This window comes from Camelina sativa, chromosome 1 (genome assembly GCF_000633955.1).
Source record: "Camelina sativa cultivar DH55 chromosome 1, Cs, whole genome shotgun sequence".
NCBI lineage: Eukaryota > Viridiplantae > Streptophyta > Magnoliopsida > Brassicales > Brassicaceae > Camelina > Camelina sativa.
The window spans coordinates 14,470,487-14,490,718 of NC_025685.1; the positions used below are offsets into that span (position 1 = coordinate 14,470,487).

The 20,232-nt window shown below is 37.4% G+C and overlaps 5 protein-coding genes across 7 annotated transcripts in view; 2 read left to right on the forward strand and 3 right to left on the reverse strand.

Annotated features, from left to right (window-relative positions):
* On the forward strand, positions 4,170 to 4,820 carry LOC104708063. Its single transcript, XM_010424552.1, has one exon. It carries the CDS (start codon positions 4,170 to 4,172, stop codon positions 4,818 to 4,820), a length of 651 nt encoding a protein of 216 aa, XP_010422854.1.
* On the reverse strand, positions 8,466 to 10,642 carry LOC104790613 (prolyl 4-hydroxylase 5; the record flags this gene model as incomplete). The annotated part of the gene is given in 8 exon segments (XM_010516395.2): positions 8,466 to 8,689; positions 8,813 to 8,922; positions 9,014 to 9,201; positions 9,287 to 9,416; positions 9,575 to 9,672; positions 9,765 to 9,862; positions 10,273 to 10,366; positions 10,450 to 10,642. Coding segments are annotated over 7 exon segments (875 nt in total), but the record flags the coding sequence as incomplete, so codon positions are not given.
* Positions 13,679 to 15,066, reverse strand: LOC104790631. Of its 3 annotated transcripts, none has more exons than XM_010516419.2 (4): positions 14,808 to 15,066; positions 14,427 to 14,692; positions 14,230 to 14,312; positions 13,718 to 14,104 (listed from the first exon to the last, which is right to left on the reverse strand). In XM_010516419.2, exons 2-4 carry the CDS (start codon positions 14,667 to 14,669, stop codon positions 13,954 to 13,956), a joined length of 477 nt encoding a protein of 158 aa, XP_010514721.1. In that variant the 5' UTR covers positions 14,670 to 14,692; positions 14,808 to 15,066; the 3' UTR covers positions 13,718 to 13,953. The 3 variants fall into 3 exon arrangements, with proteins under 3 accessions (XP_019083690.1, XP_010514721.1, XP_010514717.1); XM_010516415.2 differs by having other exon boundaries at positions 14,784 to 15,066; XM_019228145.1 differs by having other exon boundaries at positions 13,679 to 14,104; positions 14,427 to 15,066.
* LOC104790621 (uncharacterized protein At4g08330, chloroplastic-like) lies at positions 15,239 to 16,400 on the reverse strand. The gene has a single exon (XM_010516406.2). The coding sequence runs from the start codon at positions 15,971 to 15,973 to the stop codon at positions 15,587 to 15,589; it is 387 nt and encodes a 128-aa protein (XP_010514708.1). The 5' UTR covers positions 15,974 to 16,400; the 3' UTR covers positions 15,239 to 15,586.
* LOC104767072 (serine/threonine-protein kinase STY8) overlaps positions 18,571 to 20,232 on the forward strand; it is a gene marked incomplete in the record, with an annotated part of 5,473 nt that continues 3,811 nt past the window's right edge. Inside the window, 6 exon segments of the mRNA XM_019228151.1 lie at positions 18,571 to 19,007; positions 19,379 to 19,493; positions 19,587 to 19,666; positions 19,754 to 19,864; positions 19,982 to 20,036; positions 20,165 to 20,232. Coding sequence (XP_019083696.1) covers positions 18,805 to 19,007; positions 19,379 to 19,493; positions 19,587 to 19,666; positions 19,754 to 19,864; positions 19,982 to 20,036; positions 20,165 to 20,232 — 632 coding nt within the window.

Sequence of the window (20,232 nt, forward strand, 5' to 3'; positions counted from 1 at the left end):
AAGAACCTTGCTGATAATAAAGATTTCTCAATCCGCTAGAATGATAAGAAGTGAACTCCTCCTATGACTAAGTGTAAAAAATTTGAGATAATGTTTCTGATGAAGGGTAGAGATAAGACCAACTTATGGGTTAGAATGTTAGGACTGAGTTTCCTTGGGGACCTTGGGTAGACAGGGCACTGCTCTTGTATGTATTAGTTGGTTTCAACCTTTAGCCTTCTTTTGAGCTCAACTCCTTTTCGTGAGAGAACCTTATTCTGTATTGACAAAACCACTTGAGAAGGAGACCACCTTCGTCTTTAACCCTTCACCCTACCCAAATGAGTTCAATGACATTGCATAACTTGATTCATGGTTTTCTGTTAATAAATGTTAAAGGGGGTGATTGATAGGATTGCAGGTGTAGATTAAACAAATGAAATTCCTTCACCATGCATCATAGAACTAAAAACAAGGACCTTGATTCTAACTATTTTATTTAGCATGTTTTAGGTTTTGAGACCCCATTTTCACACCTCTCTTCCATACTCTACTCTTTATTGTATGCTTGAGAGCAAGCAAAGAATAAGTTTGGGAGAGTTGATATGTCTATATTTTGTCTCTCCTTAGCATATATTTATCATGCATTTAGCTAGGATAACTAATTGTTTTGCATCATTTTCTAGTCTTTTCTATACACTTTGCATGTCTAGGTAGTTTTTGCATAATACTTGCATACATTATGCATTTCGAATTATTTCAGATAATGAGGAGACGTTGGAAGCGCATCTGTCCGAGCCATGCTCCCCAGCGCATCCGTCCGAGCCATGCTTCCCAGCGCATCCGTCCGAGCCATGCTCCCAAGCGCATCCGTTCGAGCCATGCTCCCCAGCCGTCCGTCCAAGCCATGATGACATTGCTTTCCATTCGACGCGCACGGACTCGTTCGCACATGTCAGGAAGAAAGACGTTTGGTTTCACACGCTTCAGGAGATTACCAAACCGACTCCTTACCTTGTCGTTTTAAGTTTTAGGGCTTTCCATGTTGGACCACTACATATACATTTTGTCAAGTCCTTGCGAAGACATCCTATCGTTTATCTCATTTTTATTTTCGTTCTTAAGGGTTAACCTAGCCACCTAAAAACGTTCTCAGACTTGTAATCCGACATCTCCGAGTTTATTCAGTTTTTGTACTTGATTCCTTCTCAAAAGTTGTTTTTTCTCATTTTTATCTATCTTATTATGCTTGGTTCAATGTTTTCTGTGTTTGTATCTTGGATAATGATTTTCGGATCTGAGTAGTGTAGTAGTACTTGAGGATGGGATATATTAGGTGGAGATCTTAGGATGCAGAGTGTTTAAGCTTTGATTTTTATGATTCCCTTCTGGACTAGTGTTAGAAATGCTAGTTTCTCTCTGATCAATTGGAACTAGTGTTAGAAATTGGAACTAGTGTTAGGTGCGAGACATTTCCACACCCAAAAGGTGTTTGATGAAATGTCTGACCAACTAGTGCCAGAGACTTACGTTCCTAGCCTAAGAGAATAGTTGTCTAGGATGTTTGTTGACATGAACGAACTTGTTTGTCATGCCTGTTCAACCATGTTTCTCTAGCGAGAGTTGGGTATGGAAGTGGTTGAGTCTGAGTAGCTTTTACCAAGAGATTGGATTAGCTTAGTTGTGATGTTCGTTGTCTAGGGATAGATTGCTTGTGGCATGTTAAACACTTTGTAGACTAGGAGACTTCACCGACATCAATTACTCCCATCCTTAGAACCTCTTTCTTCCTGATATTTATTACATTCCTAAGATTGTTTTGTATCTTGCCTTTTAGTTCATGCTTAGACTCGTTTTCTGTTTTCATTCATTTTTGCTTCCTGGCATACATTCTCGTTTCTAGTCCTAGAACACATTTCCGTTTTGCATTCTGATTATTCTAGGATTATTAGACAAAAACATCTCTTTGAATTGGCTTGACTTGTGATTTCTTGATTGCATCTTAATTGTTAGTGAAGTTTCCCAACTGGATTGACACCTTAAGTATTACAACTGCATAAGGTTAATTGAACCAGGTAGGACACACAAAAATCCTAGTATCAACCGTCCTCCAGGGGATCCTCTGGATGATCATTGCACTTGGGTTCAACGGGTTGTAGTGAGCGGTGTTGGAGGGAGGCCAGTACCAGAGAAGTTACTTAATGATGATTTCGTGGATGCGAGAGTGCAGTTGGAGTTCCCAAATGGGGAGGATGGAGAACCAGTGATTACGATTGACGCAGAGGTTCAGGAGGAGACGAACAGGATGTGGAAGCAATGCATGATTGTGAAAGTCTTGGGAAGGAACATCTCTATCGCGGCGCTAAGTCGGAAACTGAGGGAACTGTGGAAACCACAAGGTGGGATGCATGTGATGGATCTTCCAAGACAGTTCTTCATGATCCGTTTTGATATTGAGGATGAGTTTCTGGCGGTGTTGACGGGGGACCTTAGAAGGCGTTTGGAAGCTATCTGATGGTAACGAAATGGTCGCCGGATTTTGATCCATTGAAGGACGACATAGTTACGACACCGGTGTGGAATCGTTTAACTCATATCCCTGTTAATTTCTACCACCAGTCAATTCTTATGAGGATTGCTAGAGGTTTGGGATGCCCCATCAAGGTTGATATGACGACGTTGAATTATGAGAGGGCTCGGTTTGCAAGAGTGTGCGTGGAGGTGAACTTGAAGAGACCGTTAAAGGGGACAATTCTGATTTATGGTGAATGTTATTTTGTTGCCTACGAGGGTTAATCAAATATCTGTTCTTCGTGTGGTTTGTATGGGCATTTGGTTCATTCATGTCCGAGAGCCCTAATGGAGATGGTGGGTAAGAAACCAGTCGAGGCTGTGGCTCTGGTGCCTGTGGAGTCGAGGAGATCTCTGGAGGGAGATGATGGGTTCACGATGGTTCGGAAGCATGGGCGGAGGCCGGAGGGGAGATCTCCGCCAGTTGTTTTCACGGCAGGCGTTGCCAAGTCGAATTTGGGAAGAAATGTGGAGGAGATCCCATCGAATAATGTTATTGTGAATATCCGGGTGGCCAATATTTTTGGTAACTTGGAGTTAGATTTGGCATCGTCTGAGATACGTAATCTCGGGATTTTAGGGGAGGAAAATAAGGAGAATCGTGGGCTGGGAGATACGGTATCGGGTTTGAAGAGAGGGATACAAGTAAGGAAAGAGAGGAGTAAAGGATCAGTGGATCAAGGGCGGGGTGGTCCTACTGGATCAGGTGGTGGCCCAAGAGACAAAAAGGTTATGGGCCTAAAAAGTTCAGCCGCAAATGGGCTGAAGGCTAAGCAATTTAAAAATAAGCCCACTCGGGGTCTAATGTTTAGCCCTGCAAAAGGCGAAAGGTGAACTCTACGCGACGGGGAAACGCCTGCGAATGGATTTGGGGCATATCGGTCGCCCTGGTGGGGTGTTTGTACAGACCACAGAGGGTGATGCAGGAATGGATCTTTCAGGCTCTGGGGGAGTTCGTCAGGGACCCTAGCTCTGCCCTGTGTGGAGGATGGGGTAAGACAGAGTTATAGGGAAGATTTGGGTAAATCATTGGATGGAGGGGTCACCCTCCAGAAGGATTAATGGTTTCCCCCGGTTGTTCTATACCACTTATTGTCTGTCATGATGAATTGCATGTTCTGGAATTGCCAGGGGACCAATAAACCCAATTTCAGGCGGTCAATTAGATATATGTTGAAGAGGTTTCCGACGCAATTACTCGCTTTGTTTGAAACTCATGCTGGTGGAGATCGAGCAGTTCGCATTTGTCAGGGATTAGGTTTTGATCTATCTTTTTGTGTGGATGTTGTAGGACAAAGTGGAGGGATCTGGCTATTGTGGCGTACGGAGGTCGGTTTGGTGTCAATTGTCGAGTCCTCTGACCAGTTTGTTCATGCTAGGGTGGATGATGGAGTGAATCTGATGCATATAGTTGTCGTCTATGCATCTCCTACACCGACCAGAAGATGTGGGTTTTGGGAAAGCTGGGTGAAGTGATTCAGAGGATTAATGAACCTTTCATGGTGGGTGGTGATTTTAATATCGTAGTACGACTGGATGAACAATCCTGAGGTACTGCTCGTTTGTCTCCAGACTCACTGCAGTTTGGTTCGTGGATAAATGCTAACTCCCTAATCGACATGCGATTTAAGGGTAATAAGTTTACATGGCGGAGAGGGCGTGTGGTTTCTAACTATGTGGCTAAGCGGTTGGATAAAGTACTGTGTTGTGCTCAGACACATCTACGATGGCACGAAGCAACTGTGACCCACTTACCATTCTTGGCATCGGATCATGCCCCAGTTTATGTGCAGTTGAGTCCAGAGTTTCGGTGTGATCCGCGGCGGAGACCGTTTAGGTTTGAGGTTGCGTGGTTGTCTCATCCCGAGTTTAAAGATATGTTGACATCGTCTTGTGATATGGCGATCACAACACAATTAGCTTTGCAGAGATTGACAGTTACGCTTAAGAAGTTGAATCATGAAGTCTTTGGAGATATCCAAAGACGCAAAGAGCATCTGTCGGTGTCGATTATAAGGGTTCAAGATCAACCGGATGTCCATCCGTCAGATATCCTACTAAGTGAGGAAGAAGGGTTGATCAAAGAGCTAGAGTTGGTCTTGGAACAGGAGGAGGTTCTATGGTTTCAAAAATCAAGGGAGAAGTGGATTGCTTTGGGGGAGAGGAATACAAAGTATTTTCATACCTCAACCATTATTCGAAGGCGTAAGAATATGATCGAAATGCTGAAAATGATGAGGGAGGCTGGGTCTCGGATGTACAAGAATTAGAGCAAATGGCAATTGCCTTTTATAAGAAACTGTACTCGCTGGAGGGTGTTGATCTGGAGGCCGAGAGTCTTTTACAGACAGGGTTTTTGAAGTTAACACAGGGGGAGCTTTCAGAGTTGAGTAAACCTTTTACTACTGTTGAAGTGGAGAACTCAGTTAGAAGCATGGGCAAATTTAAGGCTCCTGGTCCAGACGGGTTTCACCCGGGATTTTATCAGTGTAGCTGGGATGTGGTAGGTCCCTCTATGGTTCGTTTTATCATGGAATTCTTTGAGTCGGGAGCTCTACCTACTGAGGCGAACGATGCACTAGTTGTTTTGATTGCTAAGGTGGCGAAACCAGAGTTAATGTCTCAATTTCGGCCTATAAGCTTATGCAACATGTTATTCAAAATGATTACAAAAACAATGGTTACTAGGATGAAAAGAGTGATCCCTAAGCTCATTGGTCCTGCTCAAGCGAGTTTCATTCCAGGGAGATTGAGTACAGACAACATTGTGGTGGTTCAGGAGGCAATGCATTCTATGCGACGGAAGAAAGGGAAGAAAGGTTGGATGGGACTTCCTGGATGATACTCTACGTGTAGCGGGGCTCTATGATACCTGGCGGTGTTGGATTATGCAGTGTGTGGAGAACCCATCAATGACTGTTCTATGGAATGGAGAGAAGATGGAACCGTTTAGGCCATCCAGAGGACTTCGACAAGGGGACCCTTTGTCACCATACCTCTTCATCCTATGCTTAGAGAGACTTTGTCATATGATTGAGTTGGCAGTGGATCCCAAATAATGGAAGCCAATTAGTCTGTCGCGAGGTGGTCCAAGACTCTCGCATATTTGCTTCGTCGACGACCTTATTCTTTTTGCTGAGGCGTCAGTTGCACATGTAAAAGTTATTCGGAAGGTGTTGGAGCGATTCTGCTTAGCTTCAGGACAAAAAGTGAGTTTGGAGAAGTCAAAAGTTTTTTTCTCTGAGAATGTAAGTCGTGATCTCGCAGAGAGGATAAGTGAGGCAAGTGGGATCAAAGCTACTAAAGATCTAGGGAAGTACCTTGGGATGCCAGTTCTTCATAAAAGAATTAACAAAGAAACCTTTGGTCAGTCTTTAGAGAAGCTTTCTTCACGATTGTCTGGTTGGAAGGGGAGATTTCTGAGTTTTGCTGGCCGCTTAACCCTTACGAAGGTTGTCTTATCTTCCATCCCAATCTACTCAATGAGCACTATATGCTTACCAAAATCAGTATGGGCGTCTTTGGACAAGATCTCGGGATATTTCATGTGGGGGAGTGTGAGGGAGAAGCGGAAGATCCATTTGGTGGCTTGGGATACCGTGTGTCTGCCTAATTGTGAAGGTGGTCTGGGAATTCGTAAAGCACAGGGGATGAATAAAGCTCTGCTTGGAAAGATTGGGTGGCGTTTACTTCATGACACCAGTAGCTTGTGGGCACGCATTTTGAGAGCTAAGTATGAGGTGGGTAGTGTCCATAAAGGGTCATGGTCGGGGTCTAAAGGAACATGGTCTCCAACTTGGCAAAGTGTATGTGTGGGGTTGCGAGAAGCGGTACTACCAGGACTGAGTTGGGGGATTTGTGATGGGAGTGAAATACGCTTTTGGCATGATAAATGGATCTTAGATACGCCTTTGTTAGATGTGGTAACGGCAGAATTACCATCATTTTGGTTGGAAATGAAAGCTCGGAATGCTTGGCAGAATACCACGGGGTGGCAGTTGAATCCGTTGGGCTCTTTTTTGTCGGAGACGGTACAACTTTGTTTGAGATCAGTGGTCATTGATACGGTTACTGGTGCTCTTGATCAACTCTCGTGGGGAGAGACAGCAAATGGTTGTTTCACTGTAAGTTCGGCGTATAGGTTGTTGTGCAAGGTCAATGCTCCCTAGCAGGACATGAGCAGATTTTTTTATTGCATTTGGCGTGTGATGACTACAGAGAGAGTGAGATGATTCCTTTGGCTTGTTTCTCATCAAGTGGTGATGACTAATGTTGAACGGGTTCGAAGACACTTGAGCAGTTCAAGTCTTTGCTTTGTTTGCAGTAGTGGAGAGGAAACACTATTACATGTTTTTCGGGATTGTCCGGCCATGGCAGGTGTGTGGCAGCGTCTCGTACCGCCGAGTAAGCGCACTGCATTTTTTGTCGCCTCTCTGTTGGAATGATTATTTGTCAATCTGAATGAGACTACGGGTAGTGGAACCTATTCATGGGCTACCTTGTTTGCAGGGGCAGTTTGGTGGGGGTGGAAGTGGAGGTGTGGAGATGTTTTTGGTGGTTTGGGGAAGTTTCGTGACAGAGTTTGCTTTTTAAAGAAGTTAGCAGAGGAGTGTTATATGGCGTTTCTTGCAGTGGGTGGTGAGCGCTGAAGGAGGTCGTGAGGAACGGTCTATAGCATGGTCTCCTCCGCGAGTTGGCTGGATAAAACTGAATACGGATGGGGCCTCGCATGGGAACCCTGGTAAGGCAACAGCGAGAGGTGTACTCTTTGATGGTGAAGGTAATTGGCTCGGGGGTTTTGTCTTAAATATCGAGTTCTGCTCAGCTCCTCTCGCATAATTGTGGGGAGTCTATTATGGGTTGGTGATGGCATGGGAGAAGGGTTATACACGGGTGAAGCTTGAGGTGGACTCCAAGGTCGTGGTTGGTTTTCTAACTTCAGGGATCAATGATAATCATCCCCTGTCTTTCCTAGTGCGCTTGTGCTATGACTTGATTTCGAAGGACTGGTTAGTCCGTATTTGTCACGTGTATAGGGAAGCTAATTGTCTTGGAGACGGATTAGCGAACTATGCGTTTTCTCTTCCCTTAGGTTTTCTTTCTCTTGATGTTAGTCCTGTTGATGTTCAAGGTCTACTATTTGAGGATGCTGTTGGGTGCGCTCGTGTACGGACAGTTAGAGTGTAGTTTGTTTTTTCTTTTCTTTTTTTAATAAATGGGGAGGCTTTACTTCCCCTTTTCTACCAAAATAAAAATAAAAACTCTGTTAAAGTGTAGTGTTATTAGTTTGTGATTTGTAAAAAGTCATTTAAAATCTTAACAAATTTGGGTTATTGGATTCAGACTTTTATAAAGTCATTAAAAAAATTGTGTTATTCAACTAAAACATAAGAATTTATGATTGTTAATGAGTTCAATTATTCTGTTATTGGTTCATGATTTTAGACACTTTCTTTACAAACCAAAGTCATGAAAAATATCATAAAAATAAATGAATTGTTTGGAGGGCTTTACAAGATTTTAGAAAACTAATCAACAAAATTCTCTTGTAATCTTTAACAATCTTTCAATTATTCACTTTTAATGATTTTGTTGAACTTTTCAAAAATCTCCATAAAGAATCCAATACTAATAAATACGAAAATCTGCTCCACCTGATTGTTGTTTAGATCGAATGATTTGTAACGTTTCTTCTATCCTCTTTTTCCTTAACCCCCCGGCTAATGGACTTCACATTCGTCTAACTATCAGCTTGGTATCTGCTGAAACGGAGTGGATACCCAATACAATTTCAAATTTTAATGTTTAAGCTTTTCATGGATACATTAAACTTTATAATTTTTTTTCTTTTGATCACTCATGAAAAATGTATGGAAAAAAGAAAACCATAAAAAAAAAAAAAATAGAATTGTGCATGTAAACGGAAAATGTATGGTTGTATTGAGTTGTTAAAGTTACAAAACTCAGATCCGAACATGTCCTTACAGTAAAAATAATCCAAATAGTTCAAAGAAAATGTTCAAATGTCCCTCATGAAAGAAACAGCCTCCAATGTCCTAAAGATCTCTCATTTCAGAAGGGGAATACACATTACACGTGTTTAACTGTATCCACACATATTTGAAGTTTCCGTGAAAACCTACAGATTGATAAAAAAGGATATGTGAGTTTGAAAATATTGAGTTAAAGACTTGAGGCAACCTTGAAGATGTCATTTGATAGATATGTCATTTGATAGATAGCTTGAGATTTAAGAGGTTACCTCCTCAAATTTTAGTTTTTCGTGTTTTTGTTTCTCTTAAACCTTGAACTCGTGGACGTGGAACCATTTCGTGGATGACCATTTGTTTCCTTTCACCACTGGACATCCACCTGAAAATCACAGCATAGGATATTTGAAGTTTAGAGACTGATATTATTAGCTTCAAGAGAGTTTTGCTGTTGAATCTATTTAGTCCTTTACCGTGCAAACTTGAAGGGTCTAGAGAGGCATCAGGCCTCATGTTCCAGAAAAGTAAAGCATCTCGCTTCTTTGGTAGAACAGATAGTCCTTCTTTGCCACATTTTGAGAGCTCGTTCCACCATGGGACTGCACTAATGTTTCCTTTTGCTGCAGGGAACACAGTCTCGCCACCATCATCCACATCCGAGCTAAAGTATCGTATGCAAAAAAAAACAAGATTAAACACCGAAGTTCTCTGAGGAGAAGGGATAATGAGTTTTGTGAGTTACTTACAGGTACATAAGCACAGTAGCTATACGTTGTCCCCCGTTCTTGGTGTTGAACTCATCTAAGAAATAGTCATAGTGAGGCTCATACTTCTGCCCAACTTGGTAGTGAAGAACTTGAAGACCTTCTCCATTTTCTACAAAACAAAAGAGCGATTCACAAATTCACAAAAGGCTTTCCAAAGTAAACACAACTCAAGATAGCAAGAGTAACTGCAACCAGTGATCTTAAGGTGTCTCAATACTTCCTACAGCGCATCAAAGCACCAGTGAACTAAAAGCAAAGGGAACTTACCAACAGGAATGAAGGTGAAATCTGAAATCCTTTTCTCAATCACCTCGACAACTTCGTCATGTCCTCTTCTAAGGAAAGTTCCTGAGCTAGTTCTTACTCTGCACAGGATTGATACAGCATTAATTTAAAAAAACAACAAACCTTTCCAAGTTAAACTAGAAGGACAAAATGAAAGAGTGGGCCTACAAACCTGCTATCTTTGCTCCCACCAGTTTTCTCATCAACCACAGTTGACTTAACCATGCTCGGTTTCGCAAGGCTGATCAAGTGCTCACATTCTTCATTGGTCTAAAGTTAGAAAAATGAAAAAAGAAAGCTCAAGATCACAATCTGAAAAACCACATTCCCAATCCTTCTCATGGGAGAAACAACATCTGTTTCCATTCCTCTAAACCATTTCCACCGAACATTCCCAAATGAAAGATTCAAGGAAATCCAAAACTTAAAACTCTAGTGCAGAACAAAAGTCAACTCAATCCATCAAAACATAGCAAATTTCACACTTAGAAACAACATTTTCACTAAACATTCTTCAATATAAGATTGAAGAAGATCAAAGTCAACTCCAACGATCAAAATTTAGAAACAGGAAGATCAATCTCAAACCTCTTTATCTTGCCTAACAAGAAATACGAACCTAAAGAAGCAATCAAACTCCAAATCAAATCAACACCATCAAAGAGAAACAAGGAACTTACCAAGAAATTGTGATAAACAACAGCTCGAGGCTCCCAAGAAATCACTTCAACCCAACGTTCACCATTCCCTCCCTCATCTCCATAACTCGTCTCACTAACAACAAAAACCCAAATCATAAAAATCAAAACTTTACAATCAAAACCAAAAACCCAGATCGAGAATTTCCCAAATCAAACCTCTTGTGTACAATGTTGGTCAAATCATTCGTCTTGGATGAGTTTCTATTAGCATTAGGAAGTGACAAAATCCCTAAACCAAGAAGAATCAGAATCACTACAAGCAGAAGTATCAGCACTGTGAACGCTTGAATCGATCGTGACGGAGTCTTTCGCGGCTGATAACGAAGATGCTGCTTCGATTTTGACGCCATTGGTTTTTTTTACGATCTTTTCTGTAAAAGTTTTGGTTTGGTTTCTTTTAAGATCTAAAAGAAGAACATTGGACGAAGCTTAGATCGAAGTTTCCTTATTTATATATAATAATAATATGAAGAAGAAGAAGAATTTTATAGTTATCTTGTGTGATTGAATGATTCGTTCTCTTCCTCTTCTTCTTCTTCTTTTTGTCTTCGTCTCTTTGTGTGCGTATTTGTTAGATACAGACAAAATTAGGAAGGTGGCTTTGACTTTTTGGAATTTTTGGACTCGGTCTTTTATTTTCTTCTTTTTATGGTTTTATTCCCAATACTTTTTGTTTATTCAGAATATACCCTGTTTGTTTTGTCCAATTCTGTCATCGTTTATTCATCGTTTCGTTAGTGACATAAACTAAATATTACCATTAACCAGAAAAAAAATATACATATATATTTAATATTCGCTAAGCTTATTACAGTCTCATGGTCTATAGAGGGCATTTTTAAAACAATTTTGAAAATTTTATACAATTTATATTTTTGGATAAAAGCGTTATTATATCAATGAAAAAAAATATATATATCTTTTTAGCCATCCAATATGTAATACTTTTTATTTAAACCAATGCTCTTAGTCTGATGTTTTCTTTCCCACTGATTGAGAGAGATTGTATTATTTTACATTTGGTCGTTATGTTTTTTTGTATTAACAACACATATTTCTTTTGTTCAATCTTATTTTATTTGTTTTGCGCCATCATTATAATGGATATTTGGATAACAACGTAATATATAACTGGCAGATTGATGAATGAGACTTTTTGATAGAATTTGCTTTGGTAGTTTTCAAATTAAGTGACCAAATCATGCATTGATTTAGAAGCTTGGCTAAAGTCCATATTGGAACAGAACATGAATCTCTCCCAGTTTAGTATTTAGTCTTGGTCCACTTGGATCATTTTTATATATTTTATTTGCAATGCATATCTCTTTGTTTTTATATATAAACCGGATGTGCTTAGAACATGTTAGACATTACCAATGCATGATTTGGTCACTTGTTTAAATTAGTTTATTTTTTCTTAAATTAAGACAGTCAATTTTTCAACCATATTACAAATAAGTCACCCATATACTCTCTTTGATAAATTAATACCTTGATAAATCAATACATTTTTTTTTGGACCCAAATCAATTTTTTGTTCAATTAGAAATTAATAACTCAATAAATTAATAAAATCTCATAATCCCAACAATATTAATTTATAAAGGGTTTACTGTATGTTTTTTTACCTTTTTAATATATATATATTTAATACATACTTTTAATGTGTTGACCAATGAAAACAATATATATATAAGATAAAAAGAGAAAATGTATGTTTAAACAAAATTTAAACAACACTAACAATGAAAGGGATGGAAGAATATTTTATCTGATTTTTAACAAATTGATTGGAAAAAACTTAATATATAACTTAATCATTAGTAGCAACAACACAATCCGAAGAAACAACAAACAAATAAAATTAAATTAATATGTTTTGTTTTTTTCTCCTAAATCTTTTTAATAAATCTTATTCTTACATAGTTATTACCAATTTAAATCTTAATTTTTAAAATCTTAAATTAATAACAGTGGTGAAAGTTATTTTTTAGCATCATGAAAGGCTCCGACAGTTTGATAAAAAAAATAAAGCAAAAAAAAGAAACAAAAACAACCTCGAGCAAACTAACTTTCACGACTGTTGAAGATGTCATAGAGATTGTGAAAACAATATTTCTGCTTGTACACTTATTCAATTGATACATCATGATGAAGTTAAGTACAATTGGTTTATATTTAAAAGAACTTGATTTATATATACAAAAGAGTTAAATAATTATATTGATTTATTTATTGAGGAATCTTCAATCTTATCAATATTTGTCAAGTCAATAATTTTTTGTTCACTAACTGTACAACACAATTAGTCCACATTGATGTAAATATAACTTTGCAATAATTGCCGCCTATGTAGATTTAACATTCTCAACGAAATTCAACCAAATTCAGGATGGTTTAAGGCTTCTCAACGAAATTACCGGTTGTGATTATGAGAGTATCTTGGAGAACGGTGCATAGCTTAATTGGGAAGGAGGGCCAGAAACACTACTTTGTAATGGGACAGTTTTTGATGAGCACTGTTCATTCAGGCAGGAATTTCTGGGGCACACCACATACACTGAGGGTGTGATCATGCATTTTACCTTCTTTACTATCTTGGTGACACTTGCTGATCAAGTATACACTTATGGTGTAAACCACTTCCAAAATAAACTTAGGTCTTACATGTTCGAGAATGGTCTTCCAACTATTGTTATTCTCATGTATCCTAGCTACAACAATTTAGTTAGCAATGGGTTTATATATGATGTTAGTGTGGAGGACATGCAAATTTCAGCTCCCACGTGTTATCATGCTCTCCTGGCGGTAGCAATATACATTATCAATGGTGATCAGGTCTTACTTTGCCAAGACTGATATGGTACAAACTGTGGATTCCGAGGTTACGTATTCATCTCCATTAACATGGTCTTGGCGCACTACGAAGTTCGTTGATATTTCTGAATTTAGTTTATAGTTTCTCTAATGTGAGTGTAAAAACTGATTTAGTCATAATATGTACGCGTTTAGCTTTTGGACTTTTGGATAGGTTTGAATCTTAATAGCCCGATTAAAAGAACCTTGCAATAACTTTGCTAAAAAAAAAAAAAACCTTGCAATAATTTTGAAACCCATCTGTTTGTTAGCATGGACATTCTAACGCTCCCTTCTCACTAATCAATTTTCTTTTAAACACTAATCTAACAAAAACTAAAGCTCCTCTTCTCCACCCTTAAGTACGGTAATCTTATCACAAAATGCAAATCAATGGGAGGAAAAAATCTTAGTACACATTGCAGATGGAAATAGTAGGAATGACAGTGAACAAGAAAATAGAAATAGTAGGAATGAGAAAACATATTAATGACAATCTTTTAACTTCAATAGCAATATATAATCGAAAAACGAAATTGTCACTCAATTCTAAAGAGTGGATTGATTCATCTGAATCTTTCTTATCGGTAGAAATATAAAACACCAAAGTACAATAACTTTATCATCTATGGAACAAAAATAAATTAATGTTCCATAGAAACACTTGAGTTTTATTCAACAGTTACAAATCAAGAACCACGCACCAATGTCCAGATCCGTTAACATGAATGTCAACACCCACAAAGGACATATATATATATACATATTTGCAAGACAATTGATCTTGCAGAGTTTGCTCATGGTTCAGAAGACATTGAGCGAAGTTGCGTAAAGAGGATTGCAAGGCTTGAAAGAGAAACAGTTTGGTGTATAAGTCGAAAACCTCTTTCTCTTCAGTGAATCTGCAGATCCAATAGCTGGCTGGTTCAAGTATGCGTATTTGCTCTTTGTCCACCTAAATCCAAGATACACATCGAAATTCAAAGTTAAATCATTTGGTTCTTCTTTTATAGGCTCATCTAATGGTTCAAGATATATGTAAATGTGTAAAGATAACATGGATGAGAATTAAACAGAGACCAGTCTTTTAATCCCTGATGATCTTCGGTTCCCCGTTCCTCCATGTCCAACAAACTTTCTTCAAAGCGTTTGTAGTCCTCATCCTGTCATAGATCTCGACATCAGAACCACGAGCTTCTCAAAGATCAAGAATATCGAATTTCCTCTCCAATGATCTATAAACCACACAAGATTTGTTTAAACCAAAAAGGACATACAGAGAGATTACGAGCTCTGACACGAGCTGCAGCCTTAATAGCAGAAAAGAGATGATCCTCTTCGATGATCTGCTTCTGCTTCCAGAAGTTCTTGATCTGTTTATTGGTTATGCTGTCTCCATCCATCTGTCTTGATCCATATCCTGGAGATAGAGGGAGTGGTGGAGGAGGAGGTGGCGACATACCTAAGTTCTTGAAACACAACTTCTCAGACTCATCCATGATCTGTTTCTTCATATTCATACCAGAACTTCACCTTTCACCAGCTACAAATTCACTTGGAACTTTATATACAACACAGAAATCACAACAAAAAAAGGACAAAAAGCTAATGAATCTGCAGATTCTGAATCTAACCTTCAAACCCAAAGAGATACCCACCTAAGATTCTTTAAGAGTATACCAAAGGAAATTATCCAACGTCTACGTCTACCCTTCAAATTATCTTGTACGTCAAGACAAACTATAAACTCAACTGTCCAAGAAAAGACAAGTAGACGTAACTTCTAATCTTCATCAACATCAACAATAATTTAAGCAATTAGGTAAATGTATGGATAATACAAAATATATGGTTTTGAAGCAACTAGTGGGGTATATCACTCAATCACAGCCGTTGAATTGAATCTCTAATGGCTGTCACAATCAATATCACCGAAATGACATTTTCATATGACGTCGTCCTCCATTAAACAACACTATTGGTTCTTGTTCTTCTCTTCACTTTTTATCTTTTCAAACCCACAGACCATTAAAAAAATTCAAGCTTTCCTCGTACGAAAGTTCAACGACTGAATAGTAAACTTATCACAAACAAAAACAAAGTAATGATTAAAGAAGACGAGCCCAAACCATATGATTCACATCAAACATAAACATCAACACCATTGAAATCTCAATTCACAACAAACACAAACACACTACAAATATGATCAAAAATCCAAACCATACCACATACTTAAAGAAACCATATCTTAAACTAAACTAGCTACTCCATCCTCCAATTCACCACAACTTATTCTACAATAGACAAAGGAAACAAAGCAGAGAATAGGATTGTAGATGTTAATCACATCCAAAGGAGGTTCAAACATCTACAATCATGTTCACCCTTTTGACATATCTATGTAAAGAGCCTTTTAAACCTTCTCTGCTTCAGCTCAAGTCTGAGACGAGACTTGTTGAATGGCTTTGGTTTTGAAACGATACCGAGGAGCACGAGGGATGACTTGACTCGGACCGAATCCGCACTGACCAATACCGCCAGTGAGAGGAGGGCCATCGTCGTAGATGTGGCCGATGAGGTGGTTGCAGCTACTGCACTTGATCTTAGTTCGTTTGCGATGGATTCCCCAGTAATCTAGGGTTTCGAAGAAAGGCACGATCTTATCTTCTTTCTCGAAACGGAACTTGTCGGCGTCGACGGCGGCGAATGATAGTGTTTTTTTGTTTCCGGCTTCGAAGTAGAAATCCGGTGGGAACAAATCGTTAGGGTTCAGATTTAGATCTGATCCGCATTCTTTGCATGTGTAGATCGTTAACGCCATTGTTGCAGCTTTCTCAATTCTGATTTCGTCTTCTTCTTCTTCTTCTTCTTATTTTCTCACTCTGCGGATTTTTCAATTTTCTCTAGAGAGACGCGTTTCTTCGGTCAGCACCGTCGGAACTGACTCGGAGATCTCTCTACCGTAGTCAAATTGGGCCTATAGACTTATTAAATTGGGCCTATGTTCTTAATCCATGTTTTTATTAATTCTGATAGCTCTCTATAGAAATGATTTGTGAATCATATGCGAATTTGATTCAGCCTTATCTTTTGGATTCCAGAAATGATGAGCCTTGTTTTGATGTAAGAGGTGACATTTTAAAACTCCAAAATTTCGTATGTAATGTAAATGTAACTAATATAAGACGAGTCGTATGTACGGCTTTTTGAGTGTAATCAAAGATTAAAATAGAGAAATAAAGATGATTTTGGAGATGTTTCTTTCTTCAACTTATCATTTAAACTATAAGGTAAAGCCCATATACAATGTATGTTTAATATACCATACACATGTGCATGATTTGTTTATGTATGTCGATGTCAGCATATTCCTTAGAATATTTCCTCAAATCTCACATTTTCCCACTCCCTAATTGATTACTTAATCACAATTAGTAAGGCAAAACTTCTTGTCCAATAATTTGTGATCCAGTCACTGTTTTTCAATTTGTCATTAGTGGTGTCGGGTACCGTCGACAATCTTATTCGTTTACTGTATTACAAAATTAGAGCAAGCAGTGATTTGGATATGTTAATTAAATATGCTCATGGACCACTAATATGGTGCAAGTGGTCGGATAATTAACATGTTTAATTCAAAAGATTCATAAAATAGTTGACAACAACAAATGGTAGAATTAGCAGCATTCATTGAATCTTCTAACTAAATGGTAGGAAATGTTTTTTTTTGTTTTCTTTTTTTTACAAATTAAGTAACTCCACTATGAATACAAAAATTTAAATCTGTTTGTAGACTAACATTCTTCAATAAGATTTTTATATTGACCAATGTAAGCATGTAACCGGTTTGTGTCATTATCATAGTTGTGTCACCAACTAAATTCAAACTCATACTATATTCTATGTTATTAACAACAACAAAAAAGTATATTGATATAATTTTAATCTACTGAAATTCACAATAATATTTTAAAATTTATAGAATATATATGTAGCTTATCTATTATTAACAATAGGTAAAAAAAAACTAGTAACAAAAATAAACTGTAAACAATACTAAACTAAATTTAAACTGTAAACTCATAAAAGTACTGATAAAAAAAACCTTGTTCTTTTTCCATATTAGCTGATGCCAGCCATTATTTTTTTAATAATTGATTTTGCTCGATTAGTAATATGATTTTTTAAAAAATTTGCCTAAATATTTTAGACTCCCATTAGGTAATTTAACACCATAGGTTTGAGTCCAAGATTGTGTCACACCAATAAAATAATAATCGTTTCCAAATGAATATGTTTGACCTAACCTAACGGATGAGAATTACACGTTTTTGTTTGGGTTTTAAACGACACTATTGAAATAGATTTAACAACTGTTTCAAGAGATCAATTCATATTTATGAGCTCCAAGTAGCTGGGGGGATGATCGATACTATTCGACAAAAGTAATGCAAGTATGGTCATTGTGTTTGAGTACTATAGTTGACATTTTGAACAGTAAATATAAATAGTTAAAAAATAAAATAAATTTAATCTCAACTACCTTAAAAAAAATCATTAAAACAAATTAACTCTTATCTTTCTTCTTTTCCTAAAAATGTTAACATTAATGACTTTAATTATACTGGATTTTGTTTGATAACACAAAACTTTAACAATACAAAAAGCTATAAATAATAAAAAGTACAATACAAAAAATTGTAAAATTTTTTAATATCATACAGCTTTTAAAGTTGATTATAATAAGTAAACTTACCAATAAAACTAAAAACTAATAAAATCACATCACTAGAGTTAATAATCATAACTCTACCAATATCAAATTTAAATATTTTAAATACGCCAATTAGATAAANGGGGGGGGTATGATTGATACTATTCGACAAAAGTGATGCGAGTATGGTCATTATGTTGAGTACTATAGTTGACATTTTGAACCGTAATAAATCGTAAAACTAAATTAATTTAATATCTCAACTACCTTTTTTAAAAAAATCATTAAAACAAATTAACTCTGTCTTTCTTTCTTTTCCTAAAATGTAAACCTTATTTAAAAATGACTTCAAATATATTGGATGGTAATACAAAAATGTATAAATTTGAACAATACAGAAAGCGATGAATAATAAAAAGTACAATACAAAAAAATTTAAATATTTTTTTATATATTATACAGCTTTTATAATCGATTATAATAAGTATACTTACCAATAAAATTAAAAACTAAATAAAATCACATCACTAGAGTTAATAATAATAAATTCATAACTCTACCAATATCAAATTTAAATATTTATCTACGCCAATTAGATAAAGTAATTATTAAAGAAAAAAAAAACGAAACAGAATCACACAAATGATGACGTGGCTAGTTCCTACGTGTAACACCACACATAGTAACGTTCCTCTCCTCACTCTGTGCCCAAAAAATCTCAATCTCTCTCAGTTTCTCTTTAATCCTTTTTTTTTTTTTCAGCGTTTTATAAGAATCCTTCAAGATCTCTCATTCATCATTTGCTGTTTGAGAATCTTCTGGGATCATTCTCTCTAAAGATCATTCTTCGTTTTAGGGATTTTTCTGAAAGTTTCGTTTTTTTTTCTTCTTCTTTCCTCTCTTCTCCGATCCGCCGCCGTGGGTTTTTGGTGGTTACGATGACGATCAAAGATGAGTCGGAGAGTTGCGGTAGCAGAGCCGTCGTTGCTTCGGCGTCTCAAGAAAACCCTAGACATTACCGGATGAAACTCGATGTCTACAGTGAGGTTTTACAGCGACTTCAAGAATCTAATTACGAAGAAGCAACTCTTCCTGATTTCGAGGATCAGCTCTGGCTCCATTTCAATCGTCTTCCTGCTCGGTAATACTCTTCTACATTCCTTTAGGGTTTTTGTTTCTCTTGTTTCTTTATTTGAGGTTTGATTCAAATTGGAGTTTAAAGATAAGGGTTTTATTTACTTTCGAGCCTAGAGTTGTAGAATCTTGGAAATTTCGTTACTTTCCTACTCGATTTTGTGTTTTTTTTTTCTAAGTTTTGTATATGTTCATCGACAGTGACTGATCGATCTCTTTCTCTCTCTCTCTCTCTGAGTCATATGTTGTTTGTTTACAAAAATTGATAATCTTTTGCGTTTCTCAACACGTGTCTTGATCAATTGAATGAAGCTTCTTGGTGTGTTGTTTAGTTTGTAAGTTTTGTGCATTTGGCATTGTTGTTGCATGTTGTTTCAGATATGCTCTTGATGTTAAAGTTGAGAGAGCGGAAGATGTTCTCACACATCAGAGATTGCTAAAATTGGCGGAAGATCCTGCAACTAGGCCTGTGTTTGAAGTTCGTAGTGTACAGGTAATAGAAGCTTTGAGTTATAATGTTGAAAGCTTTGATTTTTTTTTTTGGCTTTGTTGTGTTAATTGGTTTCGCTGGCCCTCTTTCTTGAAGGTTCCTCCAAGAACTTCTCCTGACTCTGACTCTGCTGTGGAGGAAGATGCCCAAAGCTCTCGCCAACCAAGTGGGCAAGGGTATTGTGTTCTACCAAATTGAGATCGATCTTAAACTTAGAGCCTTTTCAACATTGTAATTTGTCTTGCCCTTTCTTCTGTGAAAAGGGCTCTTGCTCCTCCGACTTTTGGTTCTTCTCCAAATTTTGAAGCTATTACTCAGGGAAATAAAATTGTTGAAGATGTCGATAGTGCTGTAAATGTAACATTGTCTACTCGGTGAGATTTCTTGTTATGTTGTTCGTTATGTTTTTTTGTATCTTTTTTCCTATCTTGTCTCATGTTTAATTACAATAGTATCTGCGCTGATGTTATCCTTTGTTGTCTATCATGCAGACCGATGCACGAGATTACATTTTCAACCATTGATAAGCCCAAACTCCTTAGCCAGGTTGGTGATTCTTAGTCTAATAGCGCTGTTTTCTGCATAAACTTTGCCATAGAAGATACTTAGAGAATGGATGCTTAGTTCTTCCATATTTGGGATTATTTGAGTGAGCAAAATGGTTTCTGTTTCAGCTAACTTCCCTACTTGGTGAGCTTGGACTGAATATACAAGAAGCTCATGCTTTTTCCACTGTGGATGG

Excerpts from the sequence above, each read along its gene's own strand:
- LOC104708063 (XM_010424552.1), top strand. The coding sequence starts at position 4,170 with ATGCGATTTAAGGGTAATAAGTTTACATGGCGGAGAGGGCGTGTGGTT.
- LOC104790631 (XM_019228145.1), bottom strand. The coding sequence starts at position 14,669 with ATGAATATGAAGAAACAGATCATGGATGAGTCTGAGAAGTTGTGTTTC. Across the intron at positions 14,313-14,426 it reads TCAGAGCTCGTAATCTCTCT|GATGAGGACTACAAACGCTT; the intron begins GTATGTCCTTTT and ends GATCTATGACAG. Across the intron at positions 14,105-14,229 it reads CATCAGGGATTAAAAGACTG|GTGGACAAAGAGCAAATACG; the intron begins GTCTCTGTTTAA and ends TCTTGGATTTAG.
- LOC104790621 (XM_010516406.2), bottom strand. The coding sequence starts at position 15,973 with ATGGCGTTAACGATCTACACATGCAAAGAATGCGGATCAGATCTAAAT.